We start from the raw sequence: 17,503 nt of genomic DNA on the forward strand, positions 1-17,503 counted from the left end.
AGACCAGAGAGCTGATTTGACAAGCCCTTCTCTTATTCAATTAAAAACAAAAGGGTAAGCAATTATACTCCAATAAAGATGTTAAGAAACAAAAACAAGACAAAACAAAAAACAGAAGGGTTTATTTCTTTACTTTAAAAAAGGAAATAGTACGGGTTTCCCTTGCTTCAGCTCACAAACAGGGACATAAGCTATAGCTGGTTTTATTCATTTTAGGGTATCTCTAGGAAGTTGAGAACAGGTTTTCTTTTTTGATTTCATTTCTCTTGGCTAGGGTTTCTCAGCCTCCTCGGCACCGTTGACCTTTGGGGGCTGGATAATTCTTTGCTGTGGGGACCGTCTTGTGCATTGCACGATGTTTAGCAGCATCCCTGGCCTCTACCCACTAGATGTCAGTACAGACGTCTCCAGGGAGACAAAAATCACCCCCTGGGTGAGAACCACTGTCTTTGCAATGAGATGTGCTCTGCTCTGGGCACGCTGGTGCCCATCTGCTCAACAGGACCACCCTTAGTGTAGCTGATACAGAGTGGGGGGTGCCCGGGGGGGGGCAGCTTTGGGTGGTAGGAGCTGCTGTGCCATGTAGGGGGTGCTGTTCCGTGCACGGACAAGGCGCAGAGCCTAGGGCGTCAGGACAGCCTGAGACAACCAGCAGGACGGATAAAGCCTTGGCTCATGAAGGAAAGCAGCCGAGAAGTCTGGGACAGGATGCAAACTCCTTTCTCATGACAGTCGGCCCCTAGCTGCCTCTCAGCCGGCTGGGCAGAACCTTACAATGCCAGAGAATGACTATGGTGTATTACTTTCCATCACCCTTGCTTGTTCTTATTAAAATAACCTTCCTTTTACTTCACTTCTCCACCTCCTTCCCCTTTGCGTCCTGTGATCTAAACCCCCACCCCTCACCTGCTCCCAGGGGCCCCAGTGTGCCCCAAGCTTGCAGGTTTAAGGCTCCTCCAGCCACATTATCAATGATTTAAATGCAATGAAGGGCAGTCCCCCAAGTTCAAGGGAACTGCACCATTGGCCACATTTAGACTATGTTGCCCCCCTCCCCGCCCCACCGTTTTGTACTTAAAGCTCCATTCACCCCCCTCCTTCCCACTGTAAGTGCATCTCCTGTAAAAAGTGCAATTCTCCCCAGCCCTTTGAAGAGGTACAACGTATAAAATCAGCAGTGGCCTGGGAGGGATGGGGACGTGCATCTGGGGACCACTGTGAGGTGCCAAAGACTTTGGGGACAAGGTCAGAAAAATGTCATCCCCTGGCAATAAAGACAGCTTAAAATGTTTGGCCAGCTGCAGAAGTGACCATCCCTCCTGCCAAGAGCCAGCCTCCCTCCCGGGGCACACGATGGAGCACCCTCGTCAGTGGGCGGCCCCAGACAAGTCACTTCAGCTCTACGAGCCTCGGTCTGTGAAATGAGGGGTTTAGAGGACACGAGTCCATCATGCAAAACAAAATCCATAGACGTGTCCTGCCCCAACAGAGTCCAGATAATCTTAAGGTCGGACCATTTGCAAACAGGCATTTTATGTGGTCAGTCCCTTTTAACAAGGGGGTGACTGGTTCTTAGGCCTTTGTGAACACCTTCTCAACTCCGCACTGCACTCGCCACAGGCTGGCCCAGCCACTGCCGGGCGGGTATGTGCTGCCCGCTGGCCTTCTTGTAGGTGGTGTCCTTTGGTAATAACAGGACTTGATTTCTGGTTCAGTTGCAAACATGTTAAACCATGAATTCTCAGTGGACAAAAAGCTCTAGGGGCTAAAATGGTGCCCTGCACCAGAGGTGCTTAGCAAGTTGCTGGTATTAATTCAATCAGGCTCCTGGTGGAGATTGAATTCTTACTGATATTCTGCCCAGTCCTGGCTACTGTCTCCCAAACACACTCACTCAGTCCTTCATTACGTCACATTTGACAACTCGGGCCAAGTCCTGCTCCTGGCGGCAGCTAGCTGGCGGGTCGCATAGCCTCCCCCGCTTTCCGAGAGCTGCACGCTGCTCCCCACCTCCGGCCACGTGGTCACTGGAAGGGCTCCGGGGCCACGTGTCCCTGTGGCCAGAACTGGTGGAACTGGGCAAACACGGATGCAAGGCAGACGAACCCGGGCCCGAAGCAGATTCAGAAATCTTTAGAGGGCTGGATGGGCACCAATTTTTCTTGGGAGCTCTGAGTGGTCTTGTCATTTGTCCCATCAAGTGGACAGAGAGGAGGCACTGCTGCAATGAGGGTCCAGGTGACAATGCTGGTCCCAGGGCTCCCAAGCCCCGGCTACACCTTTCCTGAAATTCCGAAACAACCCTGAAATCCCAAAACAACGGCCCTCCCCGACTTTTGTCTTTTCCCAAGTCAGTTCTAGTCAGTGCATTTCCTATATTTGCAGACAAAGGACTCCTAGTAAGTACAACTCCGACCTCACAGAGAGGCCAGGGTAAAAATCCCATGTAGCGCGGAGCCCACAGGTGCGGGGATTTCAGCCACTGTGCGGAAGACAAGCTGTAACCTAATGAAATCACACTCGTGGCTAGGTGAAGAGGCTTGCAGTCTGGGCTTTCGTGGCCCGAAGAGGGTCTGTTTGCCAAAGGACACCCTGGAGCTGGAACTTTGGGATTCTCCCACGACTTTGCGGCAGCATTATTCGCTAAAGCTCAAAGCCCTTGAAATAAAAGCACACGTAAAGCCATTTCACACACTGGCCAGTACCCACGTTTCAACGTTGTGCCTTGGGAAGAAACACAGGCTCCTTTGCCATGAACTGTTAACTCTTTTATTAATTTAGGGTTAACACTGTATTTGCTTTGTGGATTTCATTTTCAGAGTTGTGGATTCAACAAACAACAGCTGGGCTCCCCCCCAGCTGACAGGGGACTCGTCAAATGTGTTACAGTCAAAGAGGGGAGCAGGACGAAATGGAGAACGAGCTCGAAAAAATTTAAGGCAAATGTTACTCCCATATTAAAGGGACTTGATCAAGCAGATCTGTGCATATCAATGAAAATATATGAAATATTTGTCAAAATAATTAACATTGGTAAAAATTAGAACACGTAGCTTATAAAATACCCACACAGGTTTGGCAAAAATAAATCCAGCCATGTCGTTAGGCTCATAGCACACACAGACACAGGGGCGCCCACCTTAAGAACAAGTCTCCTGAAAAGCAGGGCCAATGTATTTTCAAAGCAATTCCACAAAATGGGACACGACAGACAATTAACAGTTCACAGGCTGGGTTTACATTTTGGTAGGAAGAATTGCTTGGTCGTTGGGGCACCTTTTGGCCAGCCCCCAGGACGCCTCCTGTGTTAGGCAGAGGTGACCATTCATCTGGGCCATGAGACTCCCAGAGACACAGAGAGGATGTAGAGACCAGGGACCTTCAGCTCCCTCAGAGGAAAGGGCGGCAGAGGAAGGAGGGTCCCTCCAACCCATCCGTTTGGGATTAGACTTTCTAAGCCATGGCTGCAGTTTCAGAAATCGCTGATTATGGAGAAATAGATGCTCCATCCCCAGTGGTCACACGTTTGCCCCGAAATCCGTTTTATTTACAGTCTGATCAGACCATCCCCCAGACTGTGGCAGGCAGATGAGCAGGTATGCCCCTTAGCCCTCCATCACGCAGGGGCACAACCCAGGGGTCTGCGGGCTGCCCAAAAGCACGGGGAGAAGAGCAATGCACCAAGCATCCTGCCTTTCTGCTTTGGTCTCGAAGATTCAGTAAACTTATGGTCCCAGAAGCTGCTCTGAAGCCGGAGCTGTGGATTCCTGGAATTGGTTCTGTTCCCGTTGTGAGTTAGCCAGAAGAATGGAGCCAGCAAGCAGGGTGTGAGAGGACATTGCCGACACCTCCTCAAAGCCCTCACCCACCTGGCCTGGGCGCCCCGAGATGCCGCGGAAGGACCTCGCTCCTGGGGAGATAAAGCTGTCAGATGCAGGGTACCACTCCTGAAACGGACTCTGGCCGACAGCCTGGAGGAAGGTGGATGGACAGACAGGAGGGACCCTGCCTTGTGCGGGCGGCCGGGCGCCCCTACCCAGCCAGGAGGCAGGTGCGGCAGCAGAACTGGATGAAGAGCTTGCGTTCGCAGAGCCGGTTGGACTTGACCATCTCGCAGAAGGTCTCATCGGCTGGGCCCCCGGGAAGGAGAAAGGAGGGACATGTGAGATTTGGGGGCCAGTTAGGATTGTTCCCATCACCCCACTCTGCTGGGGACATAGTGGGAGCGGGGGCGGCAGCCCTCCCAGTCACCCCCGTGATGTGTGGTGGGCCTGGCGCGGCAGAGGCCAGAGCTGAGTCTGGGAGACAAAAGCAGACTCGGGGTGGCAGGGGAGTGGGTGGGGCCTGGGGACACCTGGGCTGTGCCAGGGAGCCCTCGTGGTCCCTGTTCCTCTTCCTGGACAGCTGTGCTGGGGGACTTGGGAGGAAGATGGGGTCAGGCCTGGCAGGGGCAGGATGGAGGCTATGCCGTGATCCCGGGGACACCCCAAATGGGGGAGGAAGGGGGTCACCAAGAGGGAAAGGCTGAGGGGGAAGGGAAGAGCCATGGAGGCTGGCCCCTCCCCTCGGCAGCTGGCTTTTGAGAATGTTGCCATTCATGGGAACCGGGAGACCCCCCCCCCCCCGGGGACAGCCTCACTTTCTCGGGCTGGATACATAACCCAAGGAGGTGGCTTCCTAAATCAGGAGCTTCCTGGCCTTTGAAGGGACATAATTCTGCAAGCCAAGAAAACCACCTTGTGGTCCACAGGGCGTGCCCAGGGTGCTCTCTGCGGGCTTCACGCTCTGCCAGGCCGGGGCCGGTGCCAGCTCCGTGCCCACGGACAGCATGGCACTGGCGGTTACCCTCTCCTGCACGCCTGCCAGCTCACAGTGCCCAGAGCCAGCCCCAGACTGCTCCTCCCTAGGCTTGCTGAGCCATGGAGGCTCCTTCTCGCCATGGCACGTCTGCCCACGGCCCCTGCACTGGGTCTCCAGGCCAGAGTCCCCTGCCAAGCTTTCTCTTGCCCGGAATCCCCAAATTGGTCTCCTCTGAGATCCTGTTTTCACAGTCCATCCTTGCCTCTCCCTGTCGGCTTAGAGCACCAGGGCTCTCCCACAGCACAGAGGCAGGTCCTTCCCATGGACACGCGGGCCTTGACACATGTGCAGGGAGGCTGAGAGCCTTCAGGCCTCCTGACTTTGACCTCCAAGGTCTGGGCTCTCCTAACACATGTCACCACACCCAGGCCACCTTGGACTTATGGCAGGAGAGTGGGAACGGTGCGAGAACAGAATCATTTGTAAGAGTTACTCAACGGACCGACCCGCACTAGCTGTGCTGGTAGTGGAGATGCCTGTCTGGTCAATGTGAGAGGCCTAAAGGGAAGGGAGGAGGCCCAGGGGAGAGCCAAGTGGTCATTGAGAGGAGGGGCCACAGGGCTGTCCAAGGGACTGCGGTCCCTGCATCTTCTTTTCCTTTCTCTTCTGCCCGGGGCAGCCCTGAGGCAGCTCAGGGCCGTCACCCGCCCATGCTCACCGTTGCTGCACGTGTGGTTGGTGATGCACGAGGTTCCCAGCTGTGTGAAGCCTGTCTTACACCGGCTGCAGTTCCTGCTGGAGCCTTCACAGCTCAAGCAGCTCTCGTCACACCTGCAGGGGAACACGGGTTCCCAGATGGGAAAGAGACACAGTCACTCCAGGCCCCTACCCAGAGCCCTCCCGCCCTCCCGCACTGCACCCCCTGGCTGTAGCTGTGCCCCCCACGACGGCCCGAGGCCCTGGCCAAGCATCTGCATGCATCTCCTCTATTGCCCTGGGAGCGCGGAGACGTCACGGCCAGCTGGCAGGAGGATGCCCAGAGCTGAGGATGGGCCCAGGTCTCTGAACCTCCCCGTGGCTCACCTGGACGCCCTCCTGGGCACTGTGGCCACAGGTGGCTCCCTGAGGATGTCAGCATTGACTCTTGGGGCTTGGGGCCAGGCTCCCCTGAATGTGACGGACATGACCCTGGGGCTAGCCGGGGCTGAGCCTCCTTTGTGGTGACGTCAGCCTCCCCCCTGGGGACAGAGGGTGGGGATGCCCTTTCGACCTGTCCCGGAGACGGGACCCAGGACTATTGCTGACAGAGTGCCATGACCTTGGGGGTGGGAGGGTCAGCGCACTCCACTGTCCCGTGCGTTTATCTGCGTCTGCCTGTGGCTGCGTCTGTGGCACTGGAGCTGAGCGGCTGCTCTGGAGACTGTACGGCCAGCAAAGCCTAAACGACTCACCATCGGGCCCTTCACAGAAGAGCCTGCCGACGCCCCTTCCTGCTCTGGGCCATGAAGGGACCTGGGCTGTACCTGCTGCCTTCTCCGTGTCCAGCTCCAGGGACTGGGTCTCCCTAGACCCTCCTCCCAGCTCCCTGTCAGCTGCAGGCCCGGGAGCAGGGCTCGGACAGGGTGGGCGGGGCATCGGGTGGGCAGCGCTTGGGACAGATGCCACCTCCCAGGCAGCGACCAGACGCCAACAGCAAGGCTCACTGTAGGCCTCCTTCCTGAGTGGGCCTGTGCCGGGGTCAGGTGCCATCATGGATTCTGCCTGCACAGGGCCTCCGGGACAGCAGGCCCTCAGCCTGGATGAGAGGTGGCTTTTGTTCTCCTGGGGTCACTGAGGGCACCTCCAAACTGGAGTTCGGGCCCATAGTTTATGTTTATAAACGTGTAAACCCACAGGCAAACCGCATCCAGGAGCCCCTCCGACTTCCTCCTCCTGCAGCAAGAGCCTGCCCTCTCCCCTCACAGACCCAGGAGCGGGAGGACGGGGCCCGACGTGCGCACTTTGGGGAAGATCCCAGGGCCTGGCCCGTCCTGCTGCACTGCTCTGGCCGGGCCACAGGCCCCTCATGCCACTGCACAGGGGACCACTCCCCCCAACTCCCGCGTCTCTTACAGATGACGTCTGCTAGCGACACAGGAGCTAGGGCCAAGCCAAGCCATGTAAGTGGTGGTCAGCTGTCTCAAAGGCCCTGGCTGAGGGTTGCTTTGCTGTAACAGTAAGGGGGCGGCTACAGTGGAGACCCGGCTGCACACAGCTCTCTTTCTTCTCCAAATTCGGCCTCACGGAGCCCCAGGATCTCCACGGCAGCCCCCGGAGCTGTGTCGGTTTTCTTCAGCCACGTAACAATGGCCGTAACGCAGCAGCTTATTCCACCACTTTTCAGCATCTCCCAGCTCCGCAAGCAGTAGCCCGGGCAGCCTCGGATGGGCTCTCTCTCAGGGCCTCACAAGGCCTCGGTCAGCTGTCGGCCAGCCTGGGCTCGGATCTGGAGGCCCCGGCTTGGGGAAAAATCCGGCACCAGGCCGCTCCCCCAACTGCCTCGGGGCCCCTGTTTCTCCGAGAGACCCTCTTGGCTCCTCCGTCAAGCTTATCATGGCTGCCAGGTGGTCCTCTTGGGCAGGGGGCTTTCAAGACGCCTCTGGTTCTGCCCTCACCCCCAAACACCACAGCGACTGTCCTGCCAAACTCTGCAGGGTGGCGCCCGATGCAGTCCTCTCCCTGCCCTGCTGCCGGGGCCACTTCCCCGCCTCCCGTCTTTAGGCTGTTCCAGGTGACAGTCAGATGGCAGATATCTCGTCACACTGGGCACAGGACAGAGCAGAAGGCCTGCCTGAGTCTTGCCCTGCCTCAACATACCCAGGAGGGGCCGGGGGAGTGAGGGTGGTAGGAGGGTGGGGGGCAGACACCCCACCGAGTTGCTCTGTCTTCAAAGAGGTCCTTGCTCCCTCTTCTAGGTCCTCTTCCTAAGTCTTGGGGTGGCCGGCGCCTCTTTTGAGATACTCATCATGGACTGATCTCGGCCGTGGGCCTCAGCATAACGGGTCTCGACTCGGCATCCAGGCTGCCGACCTGGCAGGCCTGCGTCCCGGCCCGGCTTTTCCCCAAGAGCCCTGCCTAGCTGCTCGCTCCCTCGAGGCTGCCCTGGCCGGCATTCAGCATTCTGGGGTCTTCGGGAAGCCAGGCTCTCTGAACGCTGCTGCTGCCTCGGTGGGGAGAAGCCCAAGGCCATTTGTCCTTCCAGGGGCATCCACACTGAGGGGTCTCCAGAGCCCTGGGACTCGGGAGACGGGAATTCTCTGAAGTGCTATCAATTCACCACCTAGGTGTCCCGTGCAGGGCGCTTCCTGGGGGTATATCTCTGAGGCCTGCTGTGTCAGCCCCAGCAACCCTCCAAGACTGAAAGCTTTGCCACGCGTGGAGGTGAGCACCCAGGGAGCTCCTGCCCTCCTCAGCCAAGGAGGGGCTCACGGGGGCTGCCTGCCCCCTGCCTCCTGGCACTGGGGACCCCATAGCTTCTGGGTGCCCTGCGGGGGCTGTCTGCCATACTCGTGGGAATTCCCAGCATCCTCTGAGAGCCAGGGTGTCTGACAAACGAAACTGATTATCACTGTGTAATGCGCATTGTCCCTGGCTGCCATACTTAGGGTAATCACCCTGGAACCAGCTGGCTGGTTAAAATGAAACTTTACTTCAGACACCGGTGCCGAGGGTCCTTCATGGGACTCAGCAAGGCTGGGTGAAGGTGGCTGGGTAGTGGGGCTGAAACCCTAACCCTCTTTGAGTGGGTCCCACAAGCGCAAGGAGCAGGTGGTCTCTCATTTGCTCACGTAGGTTGTTGGTTTTTGTTTGTTTGTTTGTTTTAAAGAATAGGTTACAATCCACAAGAGTTCTCAAACACAGCCTGAGAGGATCTCAAAGATCCCCACTGTGGGTCTCCAGCTGTGAGCTGCCAGATGGGCATGGTCTCCCTGCACTGCTCTGAAGTGGGCGCCTGAGGCTCCCTCTTTGAGTCTACGTCAGAGGGACGGTCCCTTCCCCACTCCCACCATCATGATCTTCAAGGTCGCCTGCGGACCCCTCATCATCACTCTCAGCCTAGACGAGACAGACTGCCCTGCCCTGTTCCTGGGCTCCAGGTGGTGAGGCCTGACATGAGGCAAGATTCAGCAGGACAAGAGGACACCAGGCAGACGGCTTCTCCTTTCACTGCCCGCATCCCGTGACAAGAGAGAACACTGCTCAGAGCCCCCAAAAAAGGATGGTGCGCCTGGCGGACACACGAGAGGGAACAGAAAAGGAGAACGAGCAGGGTTATAACATCTCTGCACTGGCTGGAAGCGGCTTTAGAATGAGGAAGTTGTCGGGATCTTGTATTTTCTCTAAATTATCCAATTTAAATTTTAAACAAATCCTACACATGGTTTCCTTAATGACATGCCGTGAACACACTGTGGCCCGGGGTGCAGGTGGGGTCCCTGGCGTCTGCCCCGGGGTGGTGGCTCCGCCAGTCAGGGCCCCGTCCTCCGCGTCCTGCCTTCCCAGCCACACAGCGCCTGATACACAGTAGGTCTCCACAGATACTCAAGACGTGAACAAAGGCATGAGGGCCGCCGCCTGACTGTGACCTTGGCCATCACCACCTGCAGGGTCCCCTCCTCTGTAAACGGGTTCCTGTCTGCCCACTGCACCCACTGCTGTCGTGGAACATGGCACACCCTGCCCCCAGCCCCTGGGACAGGGGCCACCAGACCCAGCCCTCCTGCCACTCCTCCACAGGCACTGCTGACCGCCCGTCCCCGGCCATCTCGGGCTAAGTCAGGAGGACTGCCTGGAAGGCGCACATACCTTCGGCACACTTTGTGGGGCAAGCCTGGCATCTCCTCTGGGTAGAAGCCCTCGCCACAGGCTGGCACACATTTCCAGTCTTGGAAGTGGAAGTTTGGGGCACAGTGAATACATTCTTCTCTGCTGGGCCCTGAGGGGTACGGGAAAAGCAGCAGAGGTCAGGGACCGCCCACCTGCCCATCACGTGTCCAAGACCTGCTGCAGCACCTGTAAGATCCAGGTCCTATTCAGACACCCCAAGGCCACCACACAGCTAGATTCACCCAGGTGCCACTGTGCATCTGCTCCGGGCCCGCCTCGCCACTCCTTGGAGGTGGGCCTCATGCCCACATCTCACGGATGGGGACACGGAGGCTGCACCAAGCTCAGCACACCTCCCGCTGCCTGGGCCGCGTTCATCGGCCCTGATTCCAGGTGCTTCCTTTCCCAACAGGCCTGGGCCCGATTTCGGCTAGGGCAGCCACAGGTAGCTCTGAGTTCTCAAAATTTGGCCTGGCCAAACACACTTACACACTGGATTTCAGAGACATAATTAAAAAAAAAAAAAAAAAGTGAAATAGCTTGTTGATTTTTTAAATATTGATTACATGTAGAAATGATAGCATTTAGATACATGGGGTTAAGTAAGATGTTATAATTATTTTCACCTGTTTCTTGAGGGAACTTAAAGCTGCATCAGTAGCTCACATCGTATTTCTAGTGGACAGAACTTGATGTAAGAATATGTGGGAAAAGGGAAAGAAGAGGTTTGGGGGCCTGGGGTTGACAGGTATTTGGTGTGAAGGATCAGGACTCTTTCAACAGAGAAAAAACAGCTAAGGGCTTATGGGGTGAGGCGTGGGGACCAGAAAAGGCAAGAGCTCTGAACGAAGGGTCAAGAGTCGTGAAGGAAAATCTGCAGCCCACTCAGGAGGACTCACCAGCCTGGGCAGGCAGTGGTCCAGAGTGAAGAAACCATGCTGTCCATCTGTCTGTCTGCCCATCTGTTCATTCATTCAGGCCAACGACACGTCAGTGCTGGGTGTGCACTTCCGTGTCAGAGTCCCCAAGGAGCATCAGAGAGGCAGCGAGGTGGCCACTGGCTGCCTTGGAGGATCGAACTCAGGGAGAAGCCATCTCAGATGCTCACGGAGACCACAGCCCCTCCTTAGACCTCCCCCCACTGTGGTCCTGTCTCGGCTTGAGGCCTGACAGCTGAGGCAGAGGTGGAGTGAATTCTGGACCTACGGGGGGCCTCTGGGCTGCGTCACCGGAGGACCCCTTTGCAGACGGAGGTCCGCAGGGCGGCTCTGCCAGCCCCGAGGCTTGGTGCTCTGGCAGCTGGTTTCTGCTCTCAGAACCATAGCTTCCAGCTTGGAAGGGGATTCTGAGCTCGCCCAGGACTGAGCGTGAGGCAGAAGCGGGAGCCCTTGGGGTTCCAGGGCCTTCATGAGGAGTAGCTGCCCACCTGCCTGGGGTCTCCACGGGGGTGTCCTCCCTCTGTTGCAGCAACGCAGTGGGAGAACCGCCCCACAAATGCATCTGGTTTATGTCCTTCTGGATGGACGGCTGCTCTTGTGCCCCAGCCCCCATCACTTATCTGCAGGGAGCATCTGGCGTTGGTGCCCTCCACAAACCCCACCACCCATGTCCTACTGCCCGGGCCGCCAGGGTCCCCAGTGCCTAAGGAGCTTCTGCAATGGGAAAGAACACTCATTCTTGTTTGCTCCTAGTTTAATGCTCAGTTTGCTAAACTTAAAAGTGGATGGGGCTTCCCTGGTGGCGCAGTGGTTGAGAGTCTGCCTGCCGATGCAGGGGACACGGGTTCGTGCCCCGGTCCGGGAAGATCCCACATGCCGCGGAGCGGCTGGGCCCGTGAGCCATGGCCACTGAGCCTGTGCGCCCGGAGCCTGTGCTCTGCGAGGGGAGAGGCCACAGCAGTGAGAGGCCCGCGTACCGCAAAAAAAAAAAAAAAAGCGGATGAAACCCGTTCAGCTGGGGTTAGAAGAAGAGAAAGCCCTGGGACGGGCGGAGGCGACGGCCCCGCGACAACGTGAAGGTGCTCAGTGCCGCTGAGGCGCGCACTTCAAAGCGGTAGGTTTTATGTCCCGGATCTTTTACCACGATGACAAAAGCTGAGTCAACACAAATCTCCTAGAGCAACTACTTCCACTGCTACTAAACATTGTGAACTTTGTAATTCAAAGTCTCTCAGGGATTCCATTTAGTCACAAGGCTTTCCAGGCGTCAGACACTTGAAAAGCGGACACAGATCATAAAAATCGTAGCAAAATGGGTGATGTTTAGGCAGGATCCACTGCATCATTTGTGGGGCCCAGGACAAAGTGAAAACGCAGGGCCCTTATTCAAAAGGCAGGAAAAACGTGCTATGAAGGGTGCTAAGGTACAAAACGCATTCCTTTCTTCTGCCATCTCTCTCTTGACCTGTCATGGTGGTTTTTATCTGCTATTTCATGTCGTGCTCCCCTGGGTGAGGACCGGCCCTCATGCCCCTCAACTCCACACACATGTGCCCCACTGGCCGCTAGCCGCTGACCCACGCGCCATGCCCTGCTGGGTCCCCTGCACCCACCCAAGGCAGATGGGTTCACCAAGGGATCACATCATCCGTGCCAGAGGCTCTGGGTACTTGGACCAGGATGGGAAGAGGCTTATTCCTACTGAGTCACCACTGAGTGTCCCAAGGTACTGCTGGCCTGGGGTGGGGACAGATGCCACCGTGCTCCATGCTGTACTCGTGCCTAACCACGACTCTCCCCACACCGCACCCAGGCCCCTCACAGGTGGGGAGCAGCAGTGGTCACGGAGTGGGAGCTGGGAGGGGAGGGCCGGGTAGCCAGGGGCTCCCGACAGGGACCGTGACAGGCAGCGAGAAGCCTTCAGCGCTGGAAGTGGGTGGGGTCCCTGTCCTAGCAGTGGCCGGGGTGGATGCACACGTCCCAGAGCATAGAGGGAACCCGGGCAGGCGGGTGTGGGGAGCAGGGGAGACCCCTGGACAGCCTGACCCCTCAAGTAACAAAGAGGTCTCTGGACTGAGTGAGAGACTGTTTGCCAACAGGCAGTGTGGGGATGCAGGCAAAGGAAACCACACTGAATAAATGAAATCAAAAGCATTATAAAGCCACACGCCTGAATTTTATGGATTCAAGTGCCAATGAAATTTAAATAAGTGACATCGGCAATGCTCTTTCAACCTGGGCTAAACAATGAGTCAAAGAAACAATGAAAACGACAGGCCACGAGGCAAACGCTAGGAAAGGCTGCTGGGCCCCTGCCTTTCGGGGGGTTGTCCCAGGAGGGGGCCCCAGGAAGGCACATCTTCCAAAGGCCTTGAGAGTGCTGGTCTTTGCCATGGCATGTCCACTTCGGGTCAAGGGTCAAGGGCCCCTTGACATGGGCTCACGTGGCCACACTGGGACGGCTGCCCCGTCCTGCCATGCATCCCGGGACCCATGTTACGGCATCAGTGACTCAGCAGAGACCTAATTCTTACAGCGTTACTGCAGCAAAAACTCAACCTGATGTGGGTTTCTTAGAACAAGGACCAAAGCGCTGGGTCAGGAAGGAGGATCAAGAGGAGAAGATTCAATCAGAAACACGTATGAGTCCACAAGCTCAGAATGTGCTACAATATCCCGGTGCCAACAAGTCTGCAGCACGAAACCCAACAAGACAATCATTCTCTGCGATTCTGCATAAAAACTGTGCCTGGAAGGCAGCTATGCTATCATCTCTGTGGGAAATTACAATACACATAAAATTGTTTACAGAGATCTTTTCCTCTTTGAGTAAAATGTTCAAAATAGGGAAGACAGGTACAAGGAACTAAGGCTATGTTTTAAAAAACCTTCTTCCTTCACCACGGGAACTTGCCCAGCCTCTCCCTGAAGAATCGATGAATCGTGAAACTCCGGCACTGCTACCCTGAGGCAAGGGCTGGGTTCCACGCAAGAGCTCACTAGCAGTTAGCATCCCTTCCCGGCCTGAAAGCATCCCCTACCTGGCTGGGCTCCTGACACCGGGAAACCCAGGCTGCTCCAAGTGGGCCCTTGTGGTTTTTCTTTTTAATTTTAAAAATTGTGGTAAAATGTACGTAACGTACAACTGACCATACGAACCATTTAAGCATACAGTTTAGTGGCATTAAGTACGTTCATATTGTTATGCAAGCATCACCACCATCCATCCATCCCCAGATATTTTTTATCTTCCCAAGGTGAACCTCTGTACCCATTAATCACTATTCCCCTTTCCCCTCTCCCAGCCCCTGGTAGGGCTTCTGGGATTTAATGCTGCAACACCTACGGAAGCCCGCAAGTCCTAGGGCTTTCTGGGTTTCCAGGTAGTCAGCCCACCGGCCTGGGGAACTTGGGCTCCAAATGTGGCCGCCGCAGGCCGTGAACTCACCCACGCAGGTCTGGCAGGTGGGATGGCATTCCCCGCACCTGATCAGCTCAGAGTCAAAGTAGGTGCCTGGCTCACAGTCTGGAATGCAGCTGCCCCGTGCAAGGCTGTTGAAAAGAAAAAAAAGGCAGTCTTTTATATCCTTTCCAAAGCTCTAATTCAATTATGATTTGCCCTCAAATGTCTTTCATGAGAGGAACTGAAAGTTGCTAAAGCACAGCTCTCGGAGTCACTTAAGGTTCTGAACTAATGAAAGCGGCAAAGCTGCCCTGCAGCATCTCGAGGCCGGCTGGAAGGGACACCCGGGCCTGGAAGCAGAGTCTCTGCCTTCTTGTGGCCGGTGGTCCCGAAGCTCCTTCCCAAAGCCCCGTGGCCTCGGTCCTTGTGCAGGAGGCTATGCCCTCCACGCCTTCTGTGCTCTTCTGCTCTGTGACACCTTCTCTTCACTGACACCAATCACACTAGAACCCAAGGCCCACGAGGAGAACTCAAGCACAGGTGGGTCACCCCACTGGCTCGGTCTCACTGGGCGCAGCCCTGGGTGAAGTCTTGGCACCTGTGATGCGTGAGTGGGGTTGGCAGCAAGACTGACCCTGAGTCCCTGCCTCGCCCTTGCTGGAAACCGTCTGTGCTTCACAATGAACCTGAGATAAAATCCGCTCCTGGGGCCTAGCAGCCCTGCCTGCTGTGGCTCTGGCCTTCCTCCCTCACCTCGCTCGGCCAGGCAGTGAGTGCACGGCTTCTGGGGCAGACCTTCTGCCCCTTCCCAGCCGTGCAGCCCCGACCCCGGGCAGGCCAGCCAAGCTTCCTGCCCCTCCGTCCCCTCAGCTGTCCACCAAGGCTCCTGCGTGGTCAGGTTACTTTGAGGACAGAACCCTGGCAGGTGTCGGGCACCCAGCAGTGTGAATGGGTGTTGGCTGCCACGGCTGCTTCAGTTTCCAAGCTCACTGCTGCACATGTTGTAGATGGATCTGCTGCCTGACACATCAAACACGTGCCCCAGGGTCTGTGAGATCCAGAGGCTCCTGCACTTGGTGGGGAGGGACGTCGGTGGGGCTGAAAGCATCTCTGTATCAAGGCAGAAGCCGAACCCAGGGCTCCCTCTCGTCCCGGCCCCCAGGCCACTGCACCAGCTGTTCAGTCAAGTCTTTACTAATGGATGTTCCCAGCCTAAAGAGATGGACGCACGGCTTGGCCGCCCCCACTGCTTCAGTGGGACCGATGATTTGAAGCCACAGCTAAAGAGGATATTGGGCAATAAAAGGAAGCTTTCTGTGGATTACGGCCCATGATGTTTCAGTGTCCGCAGTCCTCTCTGGCTGCTCATCACGGCTGCACCGCTGCCTCCACCTGGGGGGCTGCTGCCTCAGAGGCATTTTCTCCCCAGGACACAGCTCCTGGCCTGAGCATCTGACCTCCTCTCCCCCACCTGACCCACAGGAGCAGGGATGAACCGCCCCCTCCAGCACATCCCCACTGGGAAACAGGCTCCAGGGAGCTGGAAACACAGTGCCTCCCCCTGACACCCTGAGTCTCCGGCCTGGGTGGGGGGCCCTGCGGGAGGGTCCCCACAGCCGAGCTCCCAGGCCCCAGTGGCGGCCAGCTGAACCTCTCCGCCTTTCCCTTCTGAGGCTCCCCTTCCTCCACATGTCACCCCTCCACTCCTCATCCTGCCTCGTCCAGCTCCCTGGGTCAGAGAACGGGCATGACGTGTGACTCTGGGGTCCTGTCCCCCTTCCCTCCTCCGACTCCCAGGAGCGTGGGGTAGTGGACCCTCTTCTCTCCAATCCCCTGATCTGGAGGGGGTGGGGCGGGCTTGGGGAACCTTAGTCATGCTGCTCCTGGAAACTGTACCTCTCCCCGTTAGTAAAATGTGAAGAAAAATGCCATATATGTCACATACGTCATAGGTTGCTGTGAAGATTAAATGAGGCAGTGTTGGTGAGAGCAGCTGGAGTAAAATGCTGGTTTTCTTCCTTCACTCCTTACTGCAAAAGAATTCAACCCTGGGGAGTTGAATTTGAGGGGAGGGGAAGCTGCAGGAACGGCAGCATCCTTGTCCCCTGGGGGCCAGGTAGAAATGCAGAGTCACAGAGCTGCTGGGTCAGCACCTGCATTTTTTTTTTTTTTTTTGCGGTACGCGGGCCTCTCACTGCTGCGGCCTCTCCCGTTGCGGAGCACAGGCTCCGGACGCACAGGCTCAGTGACCATGGCTCACGGGCCCAGCCACTCCGCGGCATGTGGGATCTTCCCAGACTGGGGCACGAACCTGCGTCCCCTGCGTCAGCAGGCAGACTCCCAACCACTGCACCACCAGGGAAGCCCAGCATCTGCATTTTAACAAAAGCCCGGTGATGCCCCCCGGCCCCGCCCCTGCTCACTGCCCTCACTGACCCATCCCTTTCTTCTTAAAGTGCAGGCCCTGGTTCAAGACTGGATCGCGGGAGGGTCCACAGCACAATTTTGCACAGAATGATTTCTAAGCTTCTAGATGATAACTTCAAGGAAGAAGTAATGTATATTTGGGGGCAGTAAACAGGCTACACCAACATTCCAAAATATTCTAGTAAAAAATCATTAGCTTGGTCAGATGCTTTTAAAGGAGGCGTGGGCTGAGCTTGGAGCCAGGCAAACCAGGAATTTACAGAGTATCTCCAGGGAGCGAGCCCCCTCTGCCCTTCCCTCAGTCATCCAGACTGGGAAGGAAACTGGAGTGAGTGGGGCTCGGTGCCTAAGAAAGGGAGCTCTGTGCTTTGTTAGAACTCCCCACCCTTCCAGCCGCCAGCCCTACTTTCTATGAGAGGATCCACTCTCGCTCTTACCAATTCTCCAAATGTTGCATAAAATGTAGACATTTTCCCCATCCTCTGACTTTCTATCATAAACACCAATCTCTAAGTGGAAATCTGATTTTGACTCGGAATCTGTATCCTGAAAGGCTTTGGGCCTCTGAAATTTTATTTTTTAGGAAAAGGAGGCAAACACTTGGTAAATCAATGACAGACACTTATACCAGCATATACCCATGGCCGCGCCTCAGGTCTGAAGGGAGGGTCTTACTTGAATCCTTCTTTACAGACAGTACATTTCTCTGGTTCATCCATGCACTTCTTACAGCTTGGGTGGCATTTAAGGCAGTTTTTCTGATCTGGAGAAAAATAAGAGGAGGAAAAGAGAAGAGGTGGGAAGAGTGGATGTGGATCAAACCTGGGCAAACGAGACTCGGGTGTTCCAAGACGGGGTTGATGGAACAGCCGTCACCAGCGCTGTCGCTAGACAGGTGACATAGTGACCGATGGCCAGAGGCATGTGGAGACCGCGTGCCCAGGTGTCAGATAACAGGCCTCGCACCTCTTTCCTGGAGTGAAGTCTTCACACGACCTTGAGGCTTGGAGGTGGGCCCTTTCCAGAGGAAACGTGCTCTAGTCCTGCATCTTCGCCCGGGACTGGAGCC

The 17,503-nt window shown here is 56.3% G+C and overlaps 1 protein-coding gene across 1 annotated transcript in view; it reads right to left on the bottom strand.

Annotated features, from left to right (window-relative positions):
* Positions 1-2,755: 2,755 nt before the first annotated feature.
* PCSK6 (proprotein convertase subtilisin/kexin type 6) overlaps positions 2,756-17,503 on the bottom strand; it is a gene marked incomplete at its 5' end in the record, with an annotated part of 186,580 nt that continues 171,832 nt past the window's right edge. The window contains 5 exons of the mRNA XM_029237061.1: positions 2,756-4,130; positions 5,519-5,631; positions 9,646-9,775; positions 14,053-14,156; positions 17,110-17,197. Coding sequence (XP_029092894.1) covers positions 4,033-4,130; positions 5,519-5,631; positions 9,646-9,775; positions 14,053-14,156; positions 17,110-17,197 — 533 coding nt within the window. The remainder of the gene's footprint in view (positions 4,131-5,518; positions 5,632-9,645; positions 9,776-14,052; positions 14,157-17,109; positions 17,198-17,503) is intronic.

Source organism: Monodon monoceros, unplaced genomic scaffold (assembly GCF_005190385.1).
Source record: "Monodon monoceros isolate NGI ecotype Baffin Bay Population unplaced genomic scaffold, NGI_Narwhal_1 Super_Scaffold_21, whole genome shotgun sequence".
Lineage (NCBI taxonomy): Eukaryota > Metazoa > Chordata > Mammalia > Artiodactyla > Monodontidae > Monodon > Monodon monoceros.